At 30.3% G+C, this 26729-nt stretch overlaps 1 protein-coding gene across 1 annotated transcript in view; it reads left to right on the top strand.

Moving 5' to 3' along the window:
- The window catches only part of LOC132750291 (von Willebrand factor A domain-containing protein 3B-like), a 31711-nt gene extending 7520 nt beyond the window's left edge, over positions 1-24191 (top strand). Inside the window, exons 3-23 of the mRNA XM_060740243.1 lie at positions 1818-2054; positions 2477-2568; positions 3134-3384; positions 3864-4023; positions 4408-4476; positions 4941-5047; positions 5851-6086; positions 7292-7324; positions 9933-10129; positions 10486-10779; positions 11170-11400; positions 11903-12088; positions 12846-12979; positions 13411-13667; positions 13829-13957; positions 14958-15129; positions 15872-15913; positions 19240-19396; positions 19806-19927; positions 20780-20833; positions 22684-24191. Of these exons, the coding sequence (XP_060596226.1) occupies positions 1818-2054; positions 2477-2568; positions 3134-3384; positions 3864-4023; positions 4408-4476; positions 4941-5047; positions 5851-6086; positions 7292-7324; positions 9933-10129; positions 10486-10779; positions 11170-11400; positions 11903-12088; positions 12846-12979; positions 13411-13667; positions 13829-13957; positions 14958-15129; positions 15872-15913; positions 19240-19396; positions 19806-19927; positions 20780-20833; positions 22684-23092 (3569 nt within the window). The 3' untranslated portion in view covers positions 23093-24191. The remainder of the gene's footprint in view (positions 1-1817; positions 2055-2476; positions 2569-3133; positions 3385-3863; positions 4024-4407; positions 4477-4940; positions 5048-5850; positions 6087-7291; positions 7325-9932; positions 10130-10485; positions 10780-11169; positions 11401-11902; positions 12089-12845; positions 12980-13410; positions 13668-13828; positions 13958-14957; positions 15130-15871; positions 15914-19239; positions 19397-19805; positions 19928-20779; positions 20834-22683) is intronic.
- Positions 24192-26729: the final 2538 nt, after the last annotated feature.

The raw sequence follows: 26729 nt of genomic DNA, 5'->3' as shown, positions 1-26729 counted from the left end.
GCAGAACTCTCTTAAACTTAAGCTGTTCTCACCTAATTTTTCCTTTATCTGTGACATTGTCAATCCTCCCCACATTTGTCATACAGTATAATATCATTATATTTTAAATATCAATGCAAATATTCAATATATTATCTTGTTTTCTGTATGGATAAGACTTGTCACTTATAATACATTAAGACCTTTATAAAATCCCTGTCAGCATGTTGTTATCTGGGGAACAATTTATATATCAGCTTTTATGGTATTTAACCCATATCCAGATGAAATTATGTAATAAACATGTCATAATTTGAAAATGAAACTGTCTGTTGGTAGTTTAACCTAAAATAGCCTGCCGGTAACAGAATAAGTCTGTTGGTAGTTTAACCTTTAGCCTGCTGGCAGTTTACCCATTGGTAAAATAAAGACCAAGATCAGCTGGCATATTCTTTATGTCTGATCATGATCTGCACTGTTTGCTATTCAGTCAGTATATAATTTGAAATATTTTTCTAATAATGATAATGTTTGTCTAGACTGAAAGATAGAGTGAGGATAGGGTTATAAGGGTTCAATATCAAAACTAAAATTGAGTTGATGAAAGTATAATAGTTTGGTCAGAATATTTCAAGTGTGTGGGTCTGCAAGGCTCTATAGATTATATAAATGGCACAAGGAAGTTATTATAATTGCCAACAATCAAAGCGTTCATTGCAAACAAAATGTTTATCACATAAGCCACGGCATATATGTGTAATAAACCCATGTAATAAAAGGTTATTGTATCATAGTTTGGGGACCTTTCTGTTGAAAAAGTGTCAGAGTTAAATCGTATACATATACATGCACAGTGCGGTAACTGGAGTGCAGGTATCAGTTACCCGCACTCCAGATAATGCCCGTTTATTGGTTCATTTTTGCTGGGGTTTACTTATTGTGACGGCAGAGAAAGGGAAAGGGGCAGAAATATCATATTCAAATGCTCATTCATTGGTTCATTTTTTCTGGGATTTCGTATTATGACAACAGGGAACGTGCTGTCATGTTTGACTATGATACAAAAGAGAAAGAACACCAAAACACTCGGCAATCTGATTTATACTCAGGGGCTACGCCCCCTCGTACAAATCAGATAGCCTCGTGTTTCGGTGCTCTTTCTATTACTTACACTCAAAGTGTAATAACACTTCGACTTGACGTAATTTGCATTACATACAAAAATAGCGTTAAAGCGCACTTATGCAAGCATTCTAATAAAATCATGTCAATGAAAAATGACTTTTTAGCTCTAAACAGGTCTTATTCTAGATACATGTTTGTGATAAATAGAATATTGTATTCATGGAGATTCAATACAACATTTATTGAACTCCTTAAATAAAACAATATTTTGCTTGCCAGAGGCTCACATAATATGATTTCATTCAACTTATTCAATAAATTTAGTATTAAATCTACACTCATTCAATATCCTGAAAGTTTATGGAGGGATTTTAAAATGGTTTTCACTCTCAGCCTGTATTAAAAACAAGAAGTCAGCTAGGATGAACCTTTCATTATCATACCTTTATTATGATAGAAATGAAATAAAATTATATATTGTACCTTTAGCCATAGATAAAAGGGGATAAAAATGATTCACAGATTGTAAATTTTTCCGTCTATTTCCAAAGCATTGGAAATGAAATATTATCATACATGAATATTGTAACTTTAGTCATAGATAAATGGGAAATAAAATGATTGTGAATTTTACTGTCTATTTCTAAAGCATTTTTTTGACATGATCATCACATGGTTTCGTGAAATTATTTTATTTTTTCTGTATATTTCAGAAGTGTCTTTTGACATGAACACCCGGTGCCTTAACGAAACCCCTTCATCTGTGATAGTTAAAAGTGAGGATGATTATAATCCCGAAGTCAGCATTAAAAAGACCCCCAGCAAAGAGTGGGAGCTTGATGTTCGTGCCCTCATCTCTACACGGAAATGGCTACAGAACTATGGCCTACACAAGAACAAGCTTGCCTTACAACAGATTCTGCCTGTGATTGGTTTTAAAATGAGTGAAGGTATATTTACTATTTAACACTTTTTAGCTATGAAATTTTGAAAATATTACAGATTTTATCTAAGCCAATGAAAGTACCTTATATTAAGACTTGTTTTTGATTGGTGTGACAGATGTTACATTAATTTTGGTCAGAGTTTCTGGAATTAGGTATTTCATTGTGACATCATTTGCAATTGAAGCGTAATCATCTACTTCAATAGTTGCATTTTTAAAAATGGATAAGCCTTATAATTTTCCCTCATTCTTATTAGACTTGTCACTTTATGAATATTTTCATTCTATACTGGAAGCATTATTTTATTTTGACAACAAATTATCACTTTTGTAAGAAAAACAACTGCACTCATATTCAATTTTCATTGACTGTGACCAAGATATACATTACGATACATATATCATTATATAATTTATATTTTGTAGATTATGACTTGACACTAAAGAGACCAGTTTCATCAAGATATGCTGAAGGATTGTTCCATCAACTCATGAGACCTGATGGCAAAATGTTCAACGTATGTACCAGTTGTATAACATTAAGATAATTGTTTCATATCTCAGCAAAATGTTTACCATCCTCTTGTTTGAACTAAGTGTTATATAAAGTTTTTCACCTTATAAAGGCCTCTTCCCAATAAAAAAATTCTTTAAAATCATGCAGTTTTCCTTAAAATTCAACCTTAAACTACCTTTTTACTTTCCGAATCGGCAAATTATGTTATCAATAATTCTTCCCAATATCAAAGGGCTAGGGTCTCTTCCCAATTAAGAGAGAGAATCTACTATTATTGTGTTTTACTTTGTTAGGATTTAAGAAACAAAGCATTATATCAGATTCTAACTTTCAAAAGAAATCCAAGAAGAGAAGTGAAAACAGTTTTAAAAAAGCACAGTTGCTTTAATTTAGTAGAGATAATGAAAAGTACAACTTTCTCAAATCTTAGAATTATAATTGTCTTTAAGCCATGTATAATTTTTAATACAATTTTTGATTGATTCTAAAAATATGTACTGTTTAAGTATGATTAATATTTTCATTCCAAAGTGATTTTATCATAAATATGATATAATAAAAAATAGGTGACATGTGGAAGAGATAAGCTACGTCAACTAGAGAACCGCCTTCAGCAAGCCATACACCTGTATAAACGTCGTCTTGAATGGTTGACATCGGAGAGTCGACGTCTGTTTGGCGTCATTGAAGAGAGAGCTGTTACCGTTGTCCTTGACATTCGAAATATGTCACCACAACAATTTGATATGTATAGAATGGGACTAGAGCGTGTCTTGTATGAACAGGTTACACAGATCGCCAAGTTTAATCTCATAAGGTATGTTTACATGCTAGTAAAAACATCAGCTGAGAAGGATTTTCTCTTTTGACTTAAATAATCATGTTAGTTTTTCTTCACTCAGAATTATTTCACTGCTTTTATATAAAGTAAGAGGAGCATCTTTTCAAGTGCCCACTTTAACAAAATAATAAGAGTCATAGGATTCTAGATATTTTATTTTTTTATGAAAGTTCAAAGTTTGTCTTGTATGGCTGTAACATTTTTGGTAATTTAACTCTTAGCCTGTCGACTGCAACAAATTCTACCCAGCATGCAACCATTGAAGACCACGATCTGTACTGTCCATTAGCAATTGTCCTTAAAAATGATAAATGTTTTAGTTGGGATTGGAAGATGTTCATGTCCATAAAAGAAATTCAGCAGGACTGGTTAAACCATACTGAAAACAAAGGAAGAAAAATCGACATGTTATATTCATATACAATTTTAATCATTCGTTATTTTACACATTACAGAGCAAATGATGAGATCAGTATGTACCAGGATCACTGTGTTCCCGTCACTCATGATACTGTAGAGGGCGCTATCAAATGGTTATGGAGTCTTGATAGACTGGCTAGCGTGTCAAACACGGCCTGTGTTGAAGCAGTATTGCGTGCTATTGAAGATAAACAGGTATGGGTATCTAACTTGATGTATTGTATTAATCACATTATTAAGATTTTTTTACAGGTTATGGGGCCAATATAAATGGTTGTTTATATATTTACTACCCTAGCTGCTATGCTCTGTTACAGACTGAATAAAAAACGACCATGCAGACCATGATCAGCCGGCATGGATGTGACTGCTGATCTTAGTTTGCACTGGTTTGCGTGGGAAGATTCTGTAGCTGCCCAGCAAGGCTAAATGTTACTTCACCCTGATTAAACCTATAATATAAAATAATAACTAATGTAAGATCCTTATAATATGTACTATAAGATTAACAAGCTTGATTTGATTTTGCAAAGATTTTTAAAAAATTTCTACAATAAAGTTGATATTTTTTGTTTCCAGAATGAGGCTATATATTTGTACACAGAAGGTTCCTCAGTTGATACATGTAGACAGTTACTCAAAGAGAAGGTCAGTGACTTTTGTTAAACACACCAGATATCATGTATTTTTTTATGAAAAACAGTCTTTTTAAAGTGATTCATGTCCTAAATACAATTTTCACACAATAACACAGACCTGAAACAAGTCAAAAATATTGTTGTCTTTCTCTGTAAATGAAATTAAAGCAAAATGTTTCTTTATAAATTTTTTACATATTTCTGAGAGTTTTTTTTATTGTCAGTTTACAATTATGAGGTATTCTAAGACCGTTCTGCTTTAATTTTATATGCTTTTAGGTACTACTAACTTAAAATATTGATGTTATGAACAAATTGGTCTTCCTTTAAAAATTTTGATGAAAATGCTTATTACAAAAAATTAGTTCTGAAATGTTGCATTTTCTTGTATTAGGTTAAAAATGTATTAACATATTTGTAAATTATTGAGTCAACATTTTTTATGTAGCTAATTATTTGGTTTTGTAATTTTAGATATGTGCTGTAAAGGGTAAACCACCAATTCATGCTGTGTCATATAACTGTGAGAATTCGGACACAGTCAGGTTCCTGAGAGAATTTGCTGCTGCTACAGGGGGAAAGTAAGATGTTTAATAAATGAGCCGCGTCATGACAAAACCAACATAATGGGTTTGCGCTTACAAACCCTATAACAAGTAGAGAAACTGATAGCAAACGGCATGGATCATGATCAGACTGCGCGGATGCGCATGCTGGTCTGGATCCATGCTGGTCGCAAACCCATTATGTTGGTTTTGTCATGACGCGGCTCAAATATTTTCTTTTCATTTTGAACCATACCATTCATTGTAGTTTTAACTTTATTTGCTTTGTCAAAAAAAAGGAAAGAATTAACAAGATGACAGTGAATGTTTCAACATGTACTTTATTAGCAGACTTCTCTGAGTTAATTGTTTAGGTTGCTGTCTCCTTACAGCTGTGCTGTTGTATTTTATGTCCTGTAAGGACATTAAAGGGTTACCACTGAAGTTTTTTGACAAGACAGGACTGGATTTTTTTTTGTTTTTTTTTCAAAAAAAATTTTTCCTATAATTAAGGCCTTGCCCAAATAACCTGTGTGCAAAATTTCAGGCCAATCGCTCAATCTGTCTTCACAGAAAAATCATGTATTGAAATGTATCTTCTTAGACTGTTGGTTGTAATCAGCAAGCCATGTATTGATCTTTGAAAATTGCATGAATGGTCATCTGGGATGATCAGAGAAATCTTAAAATGATCTTATCAGTGTGATTGTGACACAGTGTTATTGTGACAAATTAACTGCAATCCAAACAAATGTAGGAACTTATTGTTTCAAAATATTTAATGCTTTCACACTTAACAAACAGATATAGAACAATTTATTTAAATTGTCTTTTTACAGGAGTCATGTCTATGCAATTGTCATGGAAATGGATTCTTATGAGGGACTTCCTGTTGACCCAAATACCAATAAGGCTAATATTATGTTAAAGAAGAAAACATTTGGTGGTATTCCGCCTGGTGCTGGTGTCCGGGAAGACATTGTTCTACTATTCCAGGAAATGGAGGATGCCAGGAACAATCTCATTCAAATTCAAAAGCTCATTGGAATGACTCCAGAGCCAAACATAGTTCTTGGTATGTATAAATTTGTTTTATTAATCTTCATCTGGATAAAACAAATGGCTAAAATATGAATTTTTGAATATGAATGTTTGTTGTAAAGATTTTGTTTCAGTAAAAGTAGGATAAATTTTTGAAATGTTTTTTTCAATTAGGATGTTGTCTAAAATTGCTATTATATTAGACTATTGTGCCATTATTTTATTAGGCTGCAACATTCTCTAGGTTGTGAACAAATAAAGTTTATTCTTATGCCACCAATATGAATTTCAAATGACATATAAAGTCTACCGCAAGTTGTCGTGCATTAAATAAGCTATAGAAAAACCCATTATTGCTACATTTAGCCCCATACTATTTTCAGTTTAAAGCTAGATTTTCTAAAATAAAAATTAGCCGTTTAAATGTTGTTATTAGCTAGAAACAAAAGTTTCCTTTGTATTCCCTTTTAATTTAGTTCATATTTTCAAAAATAATACAGGACTTGTGTACGGGTCTTTTCATGTCACATTAAACTTAAAGTTTTTCATAGCTTAATGATTCATTCTCCATATTTAACACTGCAAAGTTTTTATGACTGATTTACGATATTATTTTACACGTAAATGCATATTGTCTAGTTATTGTTCTAAAATATTAGCAAAATTCACAATCAGCTAAATCTGTTAAAATGTAAGTTTAAAATTTACCATAAAAGCATATTGGTTTTATTCTATTTTTGTAAAAACGTAATATTTTACCACTTGTATTAAAGTATCAGCTAATGGTAAGTTTGATCACCTGTTTATGTTGATATCTATGCAAATTTCTCTGCAAAGTTTGATGGTTTTTTGGAATATTATGCTTTTTAGTTTTTATTTACCCCCATTTCTTCTTGTGTCAACTGATCTTTTTAAATTTTTCAACATTATACTTCCTCAAAGGAATCCTAAAATGATTTTCTGATTGTAATTTGGCTATGAAAGTAACAACAGGTAGCCAGTTACTTCCCGTTACAAGAATACTAAGTTACCAATCATAAAAAGGTTCATTCATTTACTTTTTTTGATCAAGATTTTGAACCAACCCACAGTAACTCATACTGAGTTCATATGTCATGTTTTCATTGTCAATCCATTAATCATTAGAATTGCAGACGTTGGGGGGAAAAAAAGCACAATCTATACTATATAGGTATAATATAAATTCCTTTTTACATTTGATATTTTAACATTTTACAGATGTTAAAAGGAGAACTGCGAGTGGTCATTTCGGTACATTACACATTGCATGTAGATGTTAAATTGTTATGCTTATGTTTGAAGATTTTAAAGCCACATGTTACTGTTACAATATATTTTCAATCATAATCACAAGATGTACTCTCATTCTTTCTTTAGATATTTTGTGTGTGTCTGTAAATTATTATTCTCCTTTATCAGGGCATTAGTGCCTCTTTAGATATATGATCTTGCATCATTACTTGAGTGCATCTATAATATATACTCCTTTGCCATGTCATGATTGCGTCTTTAAATCTATACTCCTATGTCATGACTTGAGTGCATCTCTAAATATACTCCTTTGCCAAGACTTGAGTGCATTTATAGATGTATAGTCCTTTGTTGTGACTTGAGTGCGTCTTAAAATATATACTCCTTTGTCATGACTTGAGTGCATCTATAGATATATACTCCTTTGTCATGACTTGAGTACTTCTATAGATATATACTCCTTTGCCATGACTTGAGTGCATCTATAGATATATACTCCTTTGTCATGACTTGAGTACTTCTATAGATATATTCTCCTTTGCAATGACTTGAGTGCATCTATAGATATATACTCCTTTGTCATGACTTGAGTGCATCTATAGATATATACTCCTTTGTCATGACTTGAGTACTTCTATAGATATATACTCCTTTGCCATGACTTGAGTGCATCTATTATAATAAATATTCTCCTTTGCCATGACTTGAGTGCTTCTATAGATATATACTCCTTTGCCATGACTTGAGTGCATCTATAATAATAAATATTCTCCTTTGCCATGACTTGAGTGCATCTATAGATAAATACTCCTTTGTCATGACTTGAGTGCATCTATATAGTATACTCCCTTGTCATGACTTGAGTGCCTCTATAAAATATACTCCTAAATCATGACTTGAGTGTGTTGATCTGTGACTATTTGCAATGTCACAACTTGTTAAGTTCAAACTTATAGTTTCCTTTGTAAACTTTGCTTGCATCTCTCTATTTTAGTCCTTATTTATTATGCAAAAATGTACTCTTTTTTTGCTTTTATATTATGTAGACCTATTTTTTGCTTTTTTGTTATTTAGACATATTTATATATTTTGTGTTATTCTTTGTAATTTAGATATATTCTTAGATATAGACGGCCAGACATTACAAATAGGTATTGCATGTATGAAAACGAAAAATAAAATTAATAAGACAGTAGTAAAAACAACTAATTATTAGGCCATAAAAAAATGTTTGTTTCTAGTTTTCAGACAGACCATTAATGTTTTTTATCTTGCTATATTTTTTTCAACAATGAACTACATTTCAAGAAGAAGAAAAACAAACAAACTAAAGGACATATTCCAGAGTTTTTATGTAGCCATATTGCTAAGGCAGAATTAAAACTGTTTTCAATAGAATTCCTTTGAACTACATAATAATAAGAAAAAAATATGGTATTGTGTACATTCATTGTGAATTATCTGCCCTTGAATTAAGAAAAAAAAGTCCAATTCAGTGGCAGATATCTCAAAAACAAGCATGGTGACCCCAATTTTTTTTTGCTGAAAATGTATGGGTTATCATATTATATCAACATGCCAAATTTAAAGAAATTCTATTCAACTCTTTTAATTTTGCCTCTATTTCTATATGAAAACTCCCGAACACGTCTTTAAAAGAATCAGATACAGAAAAGTTTCGTATGATTTCCCTTTGAAAGTAAAAGAAAGTAGAAACAGACATAAGTAAACATATATATCCATGGTCATGTAAAATGCTTAATTTATGTTATTTATCTCATTTGCTTATATTTATATGCTTATAGTAATTGATATTTGTTGTAATTAATAGTTAACACAACTACAGCTGCACACAAATATATTTTGTAAAGTACAGTACACTATTTTTGTTTGTTGATATTATGTTTTATATAAAGTTGTGAGTTCAAAATTATATACATGTATGAACAATGTATTACATCTTTAAAGTAAAAAAGCTCTTAATATTAGTCTTTTCTTTCTTTTTTTTGCTTTAAGTTAATGATTGTCTTAAGTGTTTCATTGAATGTTATGAACTTGGACACATAAGAGACAAAACTTAATGAAATTTTTGAAAAAGTAAATCTATGTAAGTTTAGCTACAGATGTCAAATATTTGTTAATGCATGGTAGACATTGAAGGTTGAGTGTAACATATTTACATTATATGCTGGTAAAATTACTGTAGAAATCTTAAAGCATGTACAATCATTGTCCCTTTAAAATGGACTTATCATAGCAACTGATTTAGCTAAAGTAAAATAGATTAAAAACTGCAGAACATTGTTGAAAAGTTGCTTTGAAAGACAGCTTAATGGAGAAATGATATTTTTTAGAAAAAAAAACAATTAAGATTTAAAGATTATTTATACTTAAAAATATTGATAAAAATTTAGATTTATCGCAAGATTTGGCAATTCCCACAGTTTAAAATAATGCTGTCACAATAACTGTTTTTATGAACCCTTTATTTGTTCTTTCCTCTAAAAGTCATTTGTTTTTAGAAAAAAATGTTCAAATTGGTCATAAATTTAACTATGTCTTTTTATAGTCAATGTAGATTTATCTCTTTATCTTTCACTGATTACAGAGTCCGAACTTGCTCCTAGAGTAGATCTGGAGAAAGTGAATGAACAATACATGAGTTCACGTCATTGGTTAGACAAGTATGGTCTTGGAGCAAAGAAGTTGGAGCTCTTCGATGCCCTGAGCGGAGTGGCATTCCATCATCGTGATGGTGTTGTTGATCTACAGACACACCCACTTGATGAATATCAGACAGATGCTGTAAGTTACAGTTTCTAAAAATAGATTGAGCTCTTCATAGTGAAGGTAGAAAATAATAGAATAAATGAGTGATGCACATTATCATCTTTTATTTTACCCAGCGTAATATTTGTTTATTCATATAATTCAATGTATATAAAAAGCTTATTCAAACAACAAATAAGGCTATGGGAATATTCTGTACAAGGTATATAGTATATTAGAATATATGGGTTCCAAATTAAAAAAGAAATAAAAAAAATTTACAATTTTATCTCCTCCATCTTTATATCAAATAATAGATGAATATGATCATTTTCATTTGATGAATTAAAAGAAAAACCCATACCAATATTGATGTTTATATTTTATTTCAGTTACGCTATAAGAAACTGGTAAATGCTAAATACTGTGACAGATTTCCAGTGGTACGATGGAAAGACGGAAAAGTCGTACATGTGCAAGTCACACCTGAACTCCATCGTACATACGAGCAGAAAATGCTAGTGGCTTTACGTGCAATTCAGAACAGAGTTGATTGGTTGAACCAAGGCAGCCGATCTTTGTTCGGAACACTTATTGAAGATCAGATATATATTGTGATTGACACGTCAGAATCTATGGTGCCCAGTATCCAGTATGTGAAAGACAAACTCTTTCTTCTGATGCAGGTAAAGCAAAACCTTTATGTTGAAATCACCAAAAATAAGTTTCTTTTCAGAAACACTATTTATCAAGACATTAAGAATTGGCAATGTGGCTTAAGCAAATATTTCTACAGATTCGGTTTTTATTTCATTATGAGAAATAATGAAAGTCCTATTGTCTCCATACTCATAACTTGATATTTTTTATGTGTAATAGAATGGTAGCTTTTGGTACAATCTTCCATGATATGTGTATGATTTATGTGGAGATTTTGGTATAAGCTTTCTAAACAAGAAATGTTATTGTGCATGCAATTAACTGTAACACTTTATTATTTAAAAATGTTTAATAAAGTAAAGAATTGAAAGAATTCAACTTTTTAAAAATTACAGTTTCTCTTGCATATCTTTCAGGAACAACTCCGACATAAAATGAAGTTCAACCTTATTGCCTTCAACTCTAAAGCTCAAGTTTGGCAGAACCGACTTGTTGACGTGACAGAGACGAGTCTCGAGGGGGCATGGAGATGGATTCAGGGACTTTCTTGTTGGGGCTCAACTAACACATACTCTGCCTTACAGCATGCCCTCAGTGATCCTGGCACACAAGCTATATACCTGCTCACAGATGGAAGACCTGATCAGGTTCAAAACTCATTTCTACTTTGTGACAAAACTTACCAAATAAAATTTTATATTTTGATTTTATTAGGAACGAAATTAAATTTTTTTTTTTTTGTCCAAAATACTATAATAAACATTGTATAAGGTCAAAATTAACTGAAATGAAATTATTCAGTTTTGCTTTTTAAAAAATTAAATCAAGAAACATTCATTACTATAAGTTCAGAGTTTTCATATTATTATATTAAGTATTTTAATATAGATACTAATCTTTTTATAAGATTAAAAATAACCCAAAGAATTGTCTTAAAGGTAGATATGAACACACTTTTTGAGTATATAGTCACATGTTATATTTGTCTTACTTCAACAATTTACTTGTGTTGTGACAGCATTACTTCTATTTTTTTTCTAAATTAAAATTTTTTATAAAATCTGTATCCACCAGTGTACTGTTTGTTTGCTCAAATTTAAATTATGATAATTAGCAATAAATGTTTATTAATTTGATTAAATATTTCAGCCACCAAAATCAATTATTGCTCAAGTACAGATGCAGCACAGTGTTCCCGTGCACACTATATCATTTAATTGTAATGATGCGGAGGCTAATCACTTCCTGTATGACCTAGCACGTGCTACAGGTGGTAGATATCATTATTTCTCCGAGAAAGGTGCCGATCTTGAAGGTCAACCAGAATCATTTGAGGTAAAGTCAATTTTTTAATGCTCATTAAATTTTATTTAAGTTAACTTTAAGAAAACCCTGTTTATAGCCATTTGTTATCAAAAAGAGGTAGAATATCGTAACAGAATTTATAACTGTTTCTATGAATGTAATAATTATGCTCCAAAATTTTGTTTTTTTATGAAAAACTACAAAAAGCTGGCTTTAAATTATTATTCTTTTATTTTTCATTTGATAGACTTAACACTTACCACACTGAATATCTTAAATGGACTTGGCAATTTTACAATCTGGTCAAAATCATTCATCATTTATAAAAATAAAAAAAAATATGATTGAATAGTTGAACAGTGCAGACCATGATCAGACAGCATGGATGTGCTGGCCGATCTAGGTCTGTCCTGGTTGCATTGCTAAATCATTGCTTCCAGCAGGCAAAGAATGTGCTTAAAAACATATTTGTGCAATTGGATGTAGTTAACTCTTTCGTTTGTGAAGAACTTTTAGAATTGTAGAAATACAGCTTATAAAAATTATACTCTCCTACCGTACCGATATTTCATTAATCTTCCAAGCATGTGCACAAAATGGCCTTTTACTTGTTTTTTAAAGAACAATTAGAACCATTTATTTTTAAAGGGACTGTTAGTTGATAACTAATTTAAAATTGAAATAAACCTTCAATGATATAATCAGTTTCTTTGTTGCAAATTGAATTAAACAAAAGAAATTTTAAAAGACACACAATTGCTTTCATTAGTTTGTTTGATATTTGTAGAGTGAAGATATTCGACTGTTGAAAGATGAAATGAAGAAAGGGCTTGAGAATCTTGACAGAGTTGCAGAACTTCGAGATGAATGTGCTAAACTGTCCTGGAAAAAAGAAATTGATGAAATGAAAAAATGTAGCAGGTACAATTCTTTACAAAACACTTTACCAGCTTTTTAGATGTTCCTAAAAGTTTGAATAAATATTATTTCCTAATTTCCTAATTACGGACTTTAGATTCTTTCATATAAGAAAGCTATCCAGCTAGCTGAAGGGAGGTTGGCAGTTCTACTCAGGTACCTACCTGGTTTTGCCTGAAATAATGCATTACAGGAAACCTAAGGTCTTCTACCAGTTAAACTGGAAAGTCTCCATAATTATGGTCTTTAAAGAAATGTAGGAAGTTTTGACAGAGACTAACAATAACTTTTCAAGATTCAGTTTTGAAATATTGATAAGTGTTTGTTGATAAATAATTTTTTGTCATATTTCATAAATCATGAATAATCTGGGATTTCTTTGGATTTGTTTTTGTATCTTTTATTGTTTTATTACTACTGTTTGTTGTTTGTAGGAAACACGCTATGCCTGGAACTGATCGGGTTTCGGCTGTTCCTGCAATGGATCCGCAAGATCTTTACAGGTCACATAGCCCGACTCCACCCCCAAGACCTAATAGTGCCCCACCAGATAGAGACCATATCCCTACCCCACCACCTCCAAGGGTCACAACCTCTGTTGAGACAAGGGAGTTTACTCTTGCTAAAAGGAGGCCAAGAAGTTCTCGACCAAGTAGTGCCAGGGGTCCAGTTGCAAAGCCTCTTGCAGCAGGTATGAATTAAAATTCCCCCAAATATTTTTATCAATAAATAGGTGACAACTTAAAAAAATTACTCCCTTCATATAAATTATTAAAGAATAAAGGTCAATTTAATGTCAAACCAAGGTGAAGGTCATTCCAACATATATTTGATTATAAATGTCATTTACAGGTCACACAAGGACAAGTTTATTGAGGACACTGAACAGTCAAGGAAAGTTCAATTCTGATGAATGGCTTTTACCAGAGACCAGACAGCTGTTTGAAAAGCAGGCAACACGACAGAAAAAGCTTGCACAAGGTATTTTGTCTTATAATTTTTTTTTTATCTAGGTTGACCTCACTTTTATTGCTCACAACTGGTACTTGTATTTAAGAAACAGGTACAAAGAAAGCACACAATTTAGACAAATATTAAATTCCTATTACACAGATGTAAGTTTTTGTCTTGTGAAAGGTTTTTATCTGCAAAGATTACAATGTTGGTTGAAATACTATTTCAATCATTTTGCTGTCGACAGATTATACACTTACTGATATAAAACGTTTTACCATCAAATGGTTATATTTATGTGTAATTCATTTTAATACATTGTTGTAGATATTGTTATTTTGTTAGAATACAGAATAAATGTGTTTTATTTACCCTCTGTCTTAAAGTCACATGTTTCCTCCTCAACACAATCCTAGCTTTATTTCCACACAAGTTTTGTTAAAATATTTAGTGTTTTTTTTTTCATTGGATCTTATTGATTTAGTTAGGAATATTAAATACTTTAATTAATGTGTGGCTGCTTTGAAGAAGATAGTTTCTTGCATATCAGACTGGCGTTTCCGTGGGTTTTACCCATGCCGGAAATTTCATCTGGCATGGGGGGTGCCAGATGAGTCGCATGCTGCACAATGGCACGCTTAGGATGACGTCATTTTACCATTATGAATGAAGTTGTAATTCATAGGCTGTTGTAAGAAAGTAGTTACGGTTGTTATGATATAAATTTCCATTGAAATTAAAGATAAAGAATTTAAAATTAATGGAATATCGTCGGGTCACCTTGGGACGGATATTCTGATCCGAACTGCAAAATATGACAGATATTAAGCTGGTTCTACTGATATGGTACCTTTAAGCTTAGGACATCATATGGCAAAACTTCTGAGATCGTGATTAATCAGTAAAGCTTGTGACCTGCCTTGTGTCATATCTTCTTAAAACTTAGCAAATGACCAGTATATTGTGTTGAATGGCAGCCATTTTGAAATTGTTAGGGTTAAGTAAAACATGATTATTTCACTTGTAGCCCCTTATAAGGGTCTGCAGTCAGTATCAGATGATGAATATGGTGAGATCCTGTCAACAATTACAACTTGTCTCTCCTGTATCCTAGATGATGTTTTCTTTTCACTTTGTTATCTTTTTTCTATGTTGAATCTTATTTTTTTAAACATTTTCCCTCCATTTTCAATACTGTAGTTTATTAGTAGACACTGTTAGCTGCGTTAGCACAATGTTGTTGTTGTTGTTCAAACTGTTTTCCCTTGTGAAAAATTCTTCCCTTTTTCTGCTTTTCATGTTTGTCATTGGGTTATAACCTAATAAAATAAAATTATATTTTTATGAAAATTTGAATATTGTATTTTTTTTAACATATTTTCAGTCATTTTAGTCATTTTAAGCAATTAACCTTTTTCAAATCAATCCAATTAATTACATGTGCATTCTTTTCAATGTTGAAGATAAGATGGAAACTGAGTTCTAAATTCTTATCATTTCAAAGTTTTTTATTTTTATTACCTGTCTATAAAATATGATATCTACACATCTATAACATTTCAAAGTTTTAAAAAACAATGCAAAGCTTTTATCATTACCCACTTGTTGTTGGTATTTGGTTGGTGAACATTTTTATATATAGTCTTTTTTCTGCAAAACTATTGAGATATTGAAGAGTATAAATCAATATATAAAACAAATGGGTAGTTAGCCCTGCCCATTTTCTTTTTTCTTAGTTATGGTGCATTTCTAAAAAAAAAAAAAAAAAAAAATTTGAATTTCAAACTTGGAAAATTTGGAAAGTGGACCTAGCTCTTTTATAAATAGCCCTTGTTAAGATAATAGTCTCATCATATCTTTCTAAAAAAGTTCCTATTTAAAAATGTATTATGGATCTTTATGAGTATCCTTTTAAATGATTTTTGTATTTGATTTTTCCAGTGTTAGAGAAGCATGGATTAGCACCCCACTTTGTATACAGAGGTCTTTACCCTTATAGATTGCTAGATATCAGGATGATTTTATATTTGAAATGCTAGGAGAACATTTTATTTCATGATTGGAATAGAATAATAAAAGATAACATTTTTCATGATCAGAATATTTATACATGTATAGCATATTCATAAAGAGCTTATTTGATTAGCTTAGACAGTAGGAAGAATATTTGATCTTTAGACCTCAGATTTCACCCTTTCCAGGATAAATATATTCAATGGTCTGGTCCATCATTAAATGTGGACAAACTGTTCCCTATTTAAGGGAAACTTTCAAAATAATTTCTGATTAAATAGCTAACAGGGCAGAGTATGAATAAAACAATACAGATGTGCCATTAATTTTGGTCTATACTGGTCACATGGGTAAAAGCAGTCACTGTCAGCAAGTTAAGAGTTAAGTTCATAGAGATTCACATGTATTTATCTGTGATGATTTTTATTATGACTATATTTAATGCAATATGCCTTTCCCTACTGTTTCAAAAAATTAAAATGGAAACTATGACAATTACTTGATGAAGAATAGGTTATTACAGGTACAAAATTCAGGACAGTTTTAGGGTAACTGCCCGCCATTAATATATCATGCTAAACCTCACAAAATTAGCAAAGAATAGAAAAGGAAAAGAACAGGAAGTAAGACCATAAACCTTAACTGTATGAAAAACATTGTGTAAACAATTTTGTACGATCAAATGGACCACCGATCTTTTAAATTGAATAAAAGAGCTTATTCAGTTTATTTGCAGAATCAAATTTCACAAACTTTTTTTATACCAGAAAATGGATTGAACTTGTTTGTTATTTATTTGTAAGATTTATTTAGTAATATGCAAGGGAGAAAGCTTGCCTAGCTATTGAATGTAATGCAAAAGAAAAAAGACAAAAGATACATAAAGGAAATAGATAATTATAAGAATTAAAATGTCAAGCTTGAGCTAAACTAAGCTAAGTCTTGTATCCCTAGTAATAGAAAATCCTGGTGTATATTGTATGTGAGTTTTTATATTAGTTTTTTATTTTATTTCATTAAGCTAAAAGATAGTCTAGTAGATGGGAGGTAGAATTATTTTTCTTTGTTTTAGAGTCTTTGTTAATATATTTTACAGTTCTAGAGGATTATGGCATGTCTCCGCGAGTCGTTGATATAGGTTGTATAAAATGTGATCCGCAAGTGTTTTTTGTGCTTGTGTTTAATCCTTGTGTCTGTGTTGGTTAAGTTGGACCTGGTTAAATACAATGTTGTTCATTTGTTTGGAAAGCAATAATGAGCCGCGTCACGACAAAACCAACATAGTGCATTTGCGACCAGCATGGATCCAGACCAGCCTGCGCATCTGCGCAGTCTGATCAGGATCCATGCTGTTCGTTATCAGTTTCTCTTTTGCAAAAGGGTTTGTAACGAAAGCAGGACCCTGAAAAAACCCCGGGGGATGCGCGGGGGTCTAGTCCTGTTTGGTCAAAAATGAATAGTTGGGGAAGGTGGGGCTCTATCATGTTTTTTCATTTGTTTGAAAAAAGTTGAAAAATGCCAATACTATTTATTTTGATTTTGAACCCTTTTTTTAAAAGTTTGATCAAAAATGGTAAAAAAAAATTTTACCATTGTTTAAATTTTCAATGAAATATCACAAAAAAATTGTCAAAGATAATTTTCTTTAAATTATATAAAATTGGGGAGTTTTTTTATTTTTTTTCTTTGGGAAAAGGTGTAAGAAACTTTTTTTTTTTAAGAATTAAAGAGTTGGTAAAAATTTAAAAAATTGGTTTTTTATTAAAATTTATGGGCTGTATCTATAGCCTGCTGTTTATACAATTAAAAGTATTTTCCCGCTATATATGATAATAAATTTAAACAATACTTAAACCCATTTAAAAAAAGGACCCATATAGCTGTTGATTTTAAGGCTGTTTCCAATTTTAAATAAATTTTACTATTTTTTAATTTCCTTTGTTAAAAACAAGTTTTTTAAAAAGGGGATGGAAAAATTTTGAGTTTTATAGAAAACTTCAAAAAGAATGTGTAATACGTAAAAGTTTTAAAAATTTCAAAAAAAACAGCAAAAAAAATTTAAAATTTTTTAAAAAATTTTATAATATCATAATACAACAAAAAAAAAAAATTAAGTTTTTATAGAAGACAGCAATAATATAAATTAAAAAAGTCAAAATTACCCCATAAAAAGAGACTTTACAAATTCAATTTATTGCATAAAAATGAATTTTTTTTTGCTAGAATTTGTACATTTTTTTGTTTGTCTAAGTGGATTTTTTTTTACTTGTAACTACTGGGAAAAAACTAATTGTTATTTTTTTTCCCCGTTCTTTCCCGGGAACCAAAAGTTTTCCTTGTTTTTCCGGGCTTTTTGAAACAAAATTTATAATGCCTGGCTTTTTTATTTTCTCAAAGTTTTTTTCATTTTTTTTTTTTAAACCAAATTTTTTTTTAAAAAGCATTTAAAATATTAAAAAAGAAGGAAATGCAATAGAATTTAAAAGAAATTGCCCAAAAAATTTTTTTAAAAAAGCTATAAAACAAAAGTTTTAAGAAATAAATATTTTTCATTTTTTCCCATTAAAATTTTATTTTTTAAATGGTAGAAAAGACTTTTGTTGGTTTTTGTCTTATAATTTCCATTTCCCTAAATTTTTTCCATTTAATTTTTTTTGAGATTAATGATTGCTTTTAAATTATTTCCCAAAAAATTTTCTAAATAACATGATTTTTTGGTTTTTAGGGAAATTCATTTAGAATTAGGACATATTTATTTTTTATTTTTCCAAAGCACGGAACAACGACAAAAGGGGCCCCAAACAATTTTTTAAGAAAAGTTTCTTTTTCTAAGTTTTTTTTAATTAATTTTTTTAATTTATTTAAATTTCACTTTTTCAAAAAAAGATAAACAGACCACGCAAAAGCAAGAAATTTAATCAAAATAAATGGCACTTTAAATTTTTTTTGTTTTTAAAATAACAAAAAAAATTTCGTTTTTATGAATCAAAAAAACAATGCAAAAATCTTTTTACTAAAAAATTTTCTTTTTAGTGGGAAAAACTTTATTTTATTTCAATGCAAAGCCCCCAAAAAGAAAAAAATCTAAAGAATATGTGAAAAAAATTTGGAAGTACTTTTTATAGTAAAAATAAAGTGTTTCTTTTTTTATTTTTTTACAGATTTCCAACACCAAAAATTTAAAGTTTCAAAAAAAATGGTTTTTTAAAAAAAAGCAAAAAATATTTTAACAAAACTGATTAAAACGGATTTTTTAAAAAAAATTGATAATAATTTTATTATCGAATTGATTTCAGAATACGCAGTATGTCAAGCAAGCAGTGGTTACAGAGGAATGGTCTTGTTGCTAGGAAACTAACGTTACTGGATGCCCTGGCACCCACCATGATACCACATAGATCTAAATATGTTCCTATATTAGATAAACATGTACTGGCTAAAGTTTTTGATGAGGTTTGTCACCTTTACCTTTTCAAAATGAAACAAATACATAAGTTAAGATGCAGAAGTGTAAACATTTGTTAAATTTTGTTATTGAATAATTGTGGCCGCTGTCTAAAATATGTTTAATAATTATTAGAAGATAAATGATTATATTTTTGTATAAGCTCATCTTAGATCAATTTAGATTGACTGCTTAATTATTTGAATAGGGAGAGGATATTAAAATAGTGTTTACTTATCATTTAATAATTTAAGTACTACTTGTTCAGTTACTTTTGCACAGGGTTCAGAATTCTGAAATACTCTGGTAATTGTAGTTACTGTAAGTAATGGTAGTTAATTTACTGTCAGTTTGTGTGATGCACTGTATATTTATAAACAAACTTTTTGAATCTTTCTACTTTACCATTACTTTCAGGTGTTACCAATAGCACATGTGTCTAACAAGTCTCGAAAACCAATAAAACTGATCAATCCAAATGGTGTAAATTTGAAGGCATATGAGGAGAAACTAGAGAGAGTTTTGGGACTATTTAACAGGTAATAATATTATTTTTCATTTCAATTTTTACAACCCAAAATATCTTAAATGGACTTTTCCATCTTTCTATCTAAGCAGCAATTGATTATTTTTAGGGAAAATTGAAAAAAGTACTGACTGAATAGTGATCAGTGCAAGCCATGAACAGAATGCACTAATGTGCAGACTGGTCTTTGTCAGCACTGGTGGCATGAGAAGAAATTTTTGCTGCCAGCAGGCTTATTGTGAAAATTATACCATTGTTTCCTTGAGCAAGAAACTACCCTAATTGCTAAGTATTGGTTGCTCCCTACCAAAAAAAAATCTGTTCTTTTTTTTTTAAATTTCTATCATTCTTCTGTTAAAATTTCTGTCCAAACAATAATGTACATATATAGAGGATATTGAATGAGTGTAGTTTAATACTTAATTTATTGAACGAGTTGAATAAAATCATATTATGCGAGCCTCTGGCGAGTAAAATATTGTTTTATTCAACGAGTTCAATAAATTTAGTATTGAATCTACACAAATATAATATTCTTTTTATCACATATGTAATATAAGAACAGTAAACTGTAAAAATGAGTAACTTTTCAATGACGCGCCCATAGTGGAACGCTACCATTAGCGCGCTTTAACGCTATGTTTCCATATAGCGCAAATGACGTCACGTCAAAGTGTTATTACACTAGTGTAATATCGTTTTTATTAAATGGCTTTATAACACTCCCGCGCCGCGGTTTATGTGATAACTGTTTATTCAAGTATTTATATGTATATGCAAACAAAAACATAAATTCATAGGGTTCAGCAGTCTGATGCAAATATAACCATCCAAATATATATCTCTTTTAAATCTATTCTTGCAGGCGACTGGATGCACTGGTATGGGACGCCATTCCAAGAGATATAAGGGATGAAGAGTAAGCATGCATAATGCATTTAACTTCTGTTATTGCAATCCATTCTCTTTAAAATGTTGAAATTTATTTAACAATTAATGTAAGACAGTCATTTTTAGCTCAACTATACGAAGTATATGGAGAGCTGTCCTACTCGCCCTGGCGTCGGCGTCCGCGTCCAGATTAAAGTTTTGGTGCAGTAAAATATTTTTCACTATAGCTTTGTCATTTCTTAAAGTATCAACTTCAAACTTCAAAATATGTTCCTTATTACCAACCACATCTTATGTGACAAGGTTCATAACTCTAGCACCAATATTTTTATACCCCCAAAAACGAAGTTTGGGGGGTATATAGGAGTCACCCGGTGGTCGGTTGGTCGGTCGGGCGGTCGGTCGGTCCTGACGTCCGATGCATTTTCCTTGTCCGGACCATAACTTGAAGACTAATGGTTGGAATTCAATATAACTACATACAATGGTCAAGCACATTGAGAGGAAGTGCAGTGCACAAGAATCATAACTCTATCTTGACTAATTACAGAGTTATTGCCCTTTGTTACTTTTCCTTGTCCGGGGCATAACTTGAAAACTACTGGTTGGAATTCAAAACAACTTCATACAATTGTCAAACACAATAAGGGGAAGTGCAGTGCACAAGAACCATAACTCTATCTAAAGTAATTACAGAGTTATTGCCCTTTGTTACTTTTCCATTGCTTTCTTTTGTCCGGACCATAACTTGAAGACTAATGGTTGGAATTCAATATAACTACATACAATGGTCAAGCACATTGAGAGGAAGTGCAGTGCACAAGAACCATAACTCTATCTTGACTAATTACAGAGTTACTGCCCTTTGTTACTTTTCCTTGTCCGGGGCATAACTTGAACACTACTGGTTTGAATTCAAAACAACTTCATACAATTGTCAAACACAATAAGGGGAAGTGCAGTGCACAAGAACCATAACTCTATCTAAAGTAATTACAGAGTTATTGCCCTTTGTTACTTTTCCATTGCTTTCTTTTGTCCGGACCATAACTTGAAGACTAATGGTTGGAATTCAATATAACTACATACAATGGTCAAGCACATTGAGAGGAAGTGCAGTGCACAAGAACCATAACTCCATCTTGACAAATTACAGAGTTATTGCCCTTTGTTACTTTTCCTTGTCCAGAGCATAACTTGAAAACTACTGTTTGGAATTCAATACAACTTCATACAGTTGTCAAGGACATTAAAAGGAAGTGCAGTGCATAAGAGCCATAACTCCATTTTGACAAAATACAGAGTTACTGCCCTTTGATACTTTTCCTTGTCTAGAGCATAACTTAAAACGTACTGGTTTGAAATTCAAAACAACTTCATACAATGGTCAAGCACAAAAGAGGAAGTGCAGTGCACAAGAACTATAACTCCATCTTCAGTATTTATAGAGTTATTGCCTTTTGTTCCTTTTCTTTGTCTTTCTGGACTTATTACAGAGTAATTCAATAAAACTTCATCAAATGGCCAACACATTGAAAGGAAATGCAATATACAAGAACCACAACTATCTTTAATTGCCCACAACCATAACTCTATATTTCAATTCTTTTACAAGATATTCTGTTACTAGTAACATCCTCATTTCCTAAGCAGTCTTGTGGGGGTATTAATCACATTTAGTGATAGTTCTAGTCAGATTTATCTCCCATTGAGATGTGAAATGGGCAGTTTTCTAAAATTTTGATTTTAATCTTTAAATTTTGATTTAGATTTTGAACAGTAATGAATTTTCTATTTTTGATTAAGCTAAGATAAATTAATTTATACAAAGACTTGCAAAGATTAAAGTTTTGTATTATGATATGTTTTTTTTTCTAGGTTTGGTGACATTGAAGGCCCTGTTTCTTTCATAAACAACCGCAGCTGGTTTATGAAAGCTCTACAGCAGGCAAATTGGCCCTGTAGTGAGCATGATATAATTCTACTTGAGGAAGAAATAGCTCGCGGAGAAAAATACCTCCAACAGTCCAAAGATTTACGCAAGGCTGCTGCTGGCGGGGATGACGATGATGACCTCACTGTGTACGATGATAAAGCCAGTGATGTATCGGGTCTCTCGGGAAGGTCGAAAGAACTTTCAAGGTCAAAAGAATCGGTTTCTTCATCATCGTCAAGTGCGTCAGATAAATCGGCAAGATCAAAAGATTCTCATAGTACCCACAATTCAGAAAAAAGTAAATCGTCACAACATAAAGTGGGAAGTCTTGAGGTAATACCTCACTATTGAAAGTACTGGCATTAAAAACATTGTATTGTTTCACAGTCAACTGGTTCAAACCTTACCTGCATGAGAAGCATGGCATGAATGATTCATGTATATATTAAATTTCTAGTTCACTTTTTATGATGGCATGTCATGAATATGTGGTCATCTGTAATATCTTTTTTCTGAAAAAAAAAACACTTTAGAATGATTATCACAATGAAAAACCTTTTGAAAAAGTGGAATCAAACAATTTTTAAGGTTTAAATGAAAATTTATTTAATGTTTTATGAAATTATGGTAATTTTTTTTTTAATGTTTTATGAAATTATGGTAAAAATTATTTTTATAAAGTTGATTTATTTATTTCTTTAAATAGCTCAATATGTGGTGGCTTTATGACTAATTTTTTTTTAAAAAGTCTGTTTTTATTACTTCTATTACTAAATTTCTTTTACTGGAAGCTTTAAAGTATATTGACTTAATTAGAATATTTAATTCTTGTTAAAGCATGAAGAGTGTTCATGTCTATGTGTTTAATTTTTTTTATATATAATTGTATAATGTATAGATTTAGGCCAAAGTCATTGTGTTTCTTTATGTAGATATAAATATTTGTTTCTATATATACATTGTGTGATAGATATATAATTTGTTATGTTTGTTTATATAAAATATCTGTGATATGTTTTAATTTCGAAGGACCAAATTTTAAAGGGAAAATCTCTGGCTTAGAGTTTAGATATTCAATGTTCTATGAGCTGTTTTAAGAATGCATTTTATTGGTCAGATTCAAATTTGAAATGAACCAATAAGAAACCTTGTACTTTGATAGGCTTAGCCTAGCCTTACAGCTTATTGGTCAGATTCAAATTCCATATTTGAAATCAACTAATTAGATGCTTGAATTTAAGACTTGAATTAGATTTTGTTTGTGTACTTATTCTTTGTTTTACAAAATTGTTTCTGGTAAAATGAGAAACTTTATTGACAAAGAAGATTGACATATTGGTAGGATTCCTAAATATAGTTGATTAATTTAATAAAACTTCATGTGTATTCTCAATTTCTGTTTTTGTTTTGGGAAATTGGGGTCATTTACAATGAAGTAAGAAAACTTGTGAGTTTAAATTTAAAATGGGGGTAAAAGGTGCTACCCTATTCCATACGGGAACTGTGTATGGTTTAAACATTAAAAATTTACTAAATGTGTATTTTTTAAAATTTGTTAAACCAAATTAAAAGAAATGGGTTTTTGTTTTGCCCAAAAAGGGTAATTTTTCCCGTGGGGGGTAAAAAAACCTTAAAAACCTCAAAAAAAGGAATGGATATTAAATCATTATTTTTTGCTCAGTGGGTCAGTTTAGGGGGAAATTTTAAAATTTGGTTCAAATAAAAAACACCCCATTTTGGAAGGGAAGATTTATAAAAAAGGGGAAAAAAATTTTGAAATTAATGGATAATTATAAAGACTGCAAAATATAAAATGTATAAAGAAAACATTTATAATTGTGAAGATTGGAAGATATGCATAAAAACTTAAATTTATCATTTTTTGTAAGTTTTGCTGTTAACAAATTAGAATAGATTTTTAGAATAGATAATTAATCATTTTTTATTCACTTTTTTAAATCATTTCTTGTATTTTACACAGATTTTTCTATAAAGGTTGCAATAGGTATTCTTAAGTTTTATATTCAGCAGTAGGTCTTTTAATTAAGTGCTTGAGATTAAATATTTATACTGTAGGGTAGAGGTTTTTGTGTTTGCTCGTTTATTCATTTATATAAGTATAGATCATTTTATTATTTTTTACCTTTTTTTGACTATTTAATATTTTAGCCGATTTTGGATACACTATAGTGTAAATCTAAATTCAATGAAAAAAATTAAGAGGGGAGAACCTTATCTAATTACTGTAATAGTAATGTATACACATATTTATGATATGCTAATAAAATTAATGTCTTTTGAAGAAATAGTCTCCCTTGATATTTTTATCTGGAAAGAGTTATCCCTCTTGATATACATTTTTTATTTAATTTTCACACCCATAACAGATATATTTAGTCAGTATTATAAAATTTGCATGCTCAGTTTGATATGTATAGATGTTTTATACTATAAATATATTTATATTATCTTAAATATTTATCATTATTAATTAATGCTTTGCTGCAACATGTAAACAAACCCTGTTCTAAAAATAGAATATACATGTAATTATAGAAGCTTTGCTTCATACATTATATATGTTTTTTTCAAATCCTTTGCTTTTCAACAGCTATAAAGTTATAAAAATTAAGTCTAGTCACCTGTAACAAATATACGAAATATATCTAAATTATTTAAATTTGAAATATATAATCAATATATTGATATAATTATACTAATCCAACATATAAATATTTGATTTTTTACTGGTATGTCCTGTCACTTGGGAATATAAACAGAACCAAATGTCAATTATTTACTTCTTTCCTGTTCTATATAGAAATAAAATTAATTGAATTATATTGTAATTACTTCTTAACTATAAGCCTTTTGGCACTAAGTCATTCTTTATACAAAAACAAAAGTCATTTCACATTTGTGGATCAATGTAATTATACTTTTATCCTGGTTATAATGGTGATTTACATTTCCTTTTTTTTGTATGAATATCTGCTTATTTGCTTTAAATATAATTCCTTCCAAAGTGTAAAGCTTTAATTTTACAATTGTCCTGCTACATGAAGACCTCAAACAAAATTAAAGGTTTATGGTTCCAGAAGTAAGATTTTATTTGGGGGGGGGAGGGGGGTTTTGGGGAAAGATGGGGGAAAATAAGAAAAAAAACCCAAATATTTTTTGAAAAAGCTGATTTTTTTATAAAAATGAATGTTTTTTTGGCAAAAAAACCAAATATCTCTCTTTTTGGGAATTTTCTTTTTAAGAAAAAGGGTAACTAATAAACTAATCAAAAACCTCCCCAAAAGTTTTTAAAAAGGGCATCATTTTTTGAAAATTAAGTTTGTCTTTTAAAGTAAGTTTAATTTTGTGTAGCCCGGGGGGGGGTTTTTAAAACTGGAATTTTGTGGAAAAAATTTTTTAAATGTTTTTTTATTAATTTGTAAATAACAAAAATTTCTCAATTTGCGGGTGGAAAATGGAAGGTTTAAATTTTTTGGGAATTTAAAAATTTTTTTATGGGTTTTTTTGGGAAACGACTTTAGGGGGGCCCTCAGTTTATTTTTAGGGTAAAAAAGGGGGGTTTATTGGGAAAAAACAAGTAGAATCTACTAAAAAAAACCAAAATTTTAAACCCCAAAACAAACATTTTTTTTAAAAACACAAAACTTCCCCCAAAATTTTTAGTTGGGGTTTTTTTTATGTATCTTTTGTAAGAGAAAAAATGAGTTTTTGTCCCTTTTAAATTAGTGTCAACCCAATAGAGTAAAAATTGAAATAAGCACAGCAATTCTGTAACTGTATGAAAATTATGAAAATAACTACCTTGTTTGGGAAAACCCTTTTAAAATTTTAAAAAACTTATGGGGCTTTTAATGTTTAAACATAAAAACCCCCAAAATAAACTTTTTTTTTCAAGGCCCTTTCGTTAACCCCTTTATTACCTCCCCAAATGTTAATTGAAATAAAAAGGCTTTTCCTTTATTAATTA

This window comes from Ruditapes philippinarum, unplaced genomic scaffold (assembly GCF_026571515.1).
Source record: "Ruditapes philippinarum isolate M1 unplaced genomic scaffold, ASM2657151v2 ctg5338_1_1_1_1, whole genome shotgun sequence".
Classification (NCBI taxonomy): domain Eukaryota; kingdom Metazoa; phylum Mollusca; class Bivalvia; order Venerida; family Veneridae; genus Ruditapes; species Ruditapes philippinarum.
This window is presented reverse-complemented; position numbering and strand designations above follow the sequence as displayed.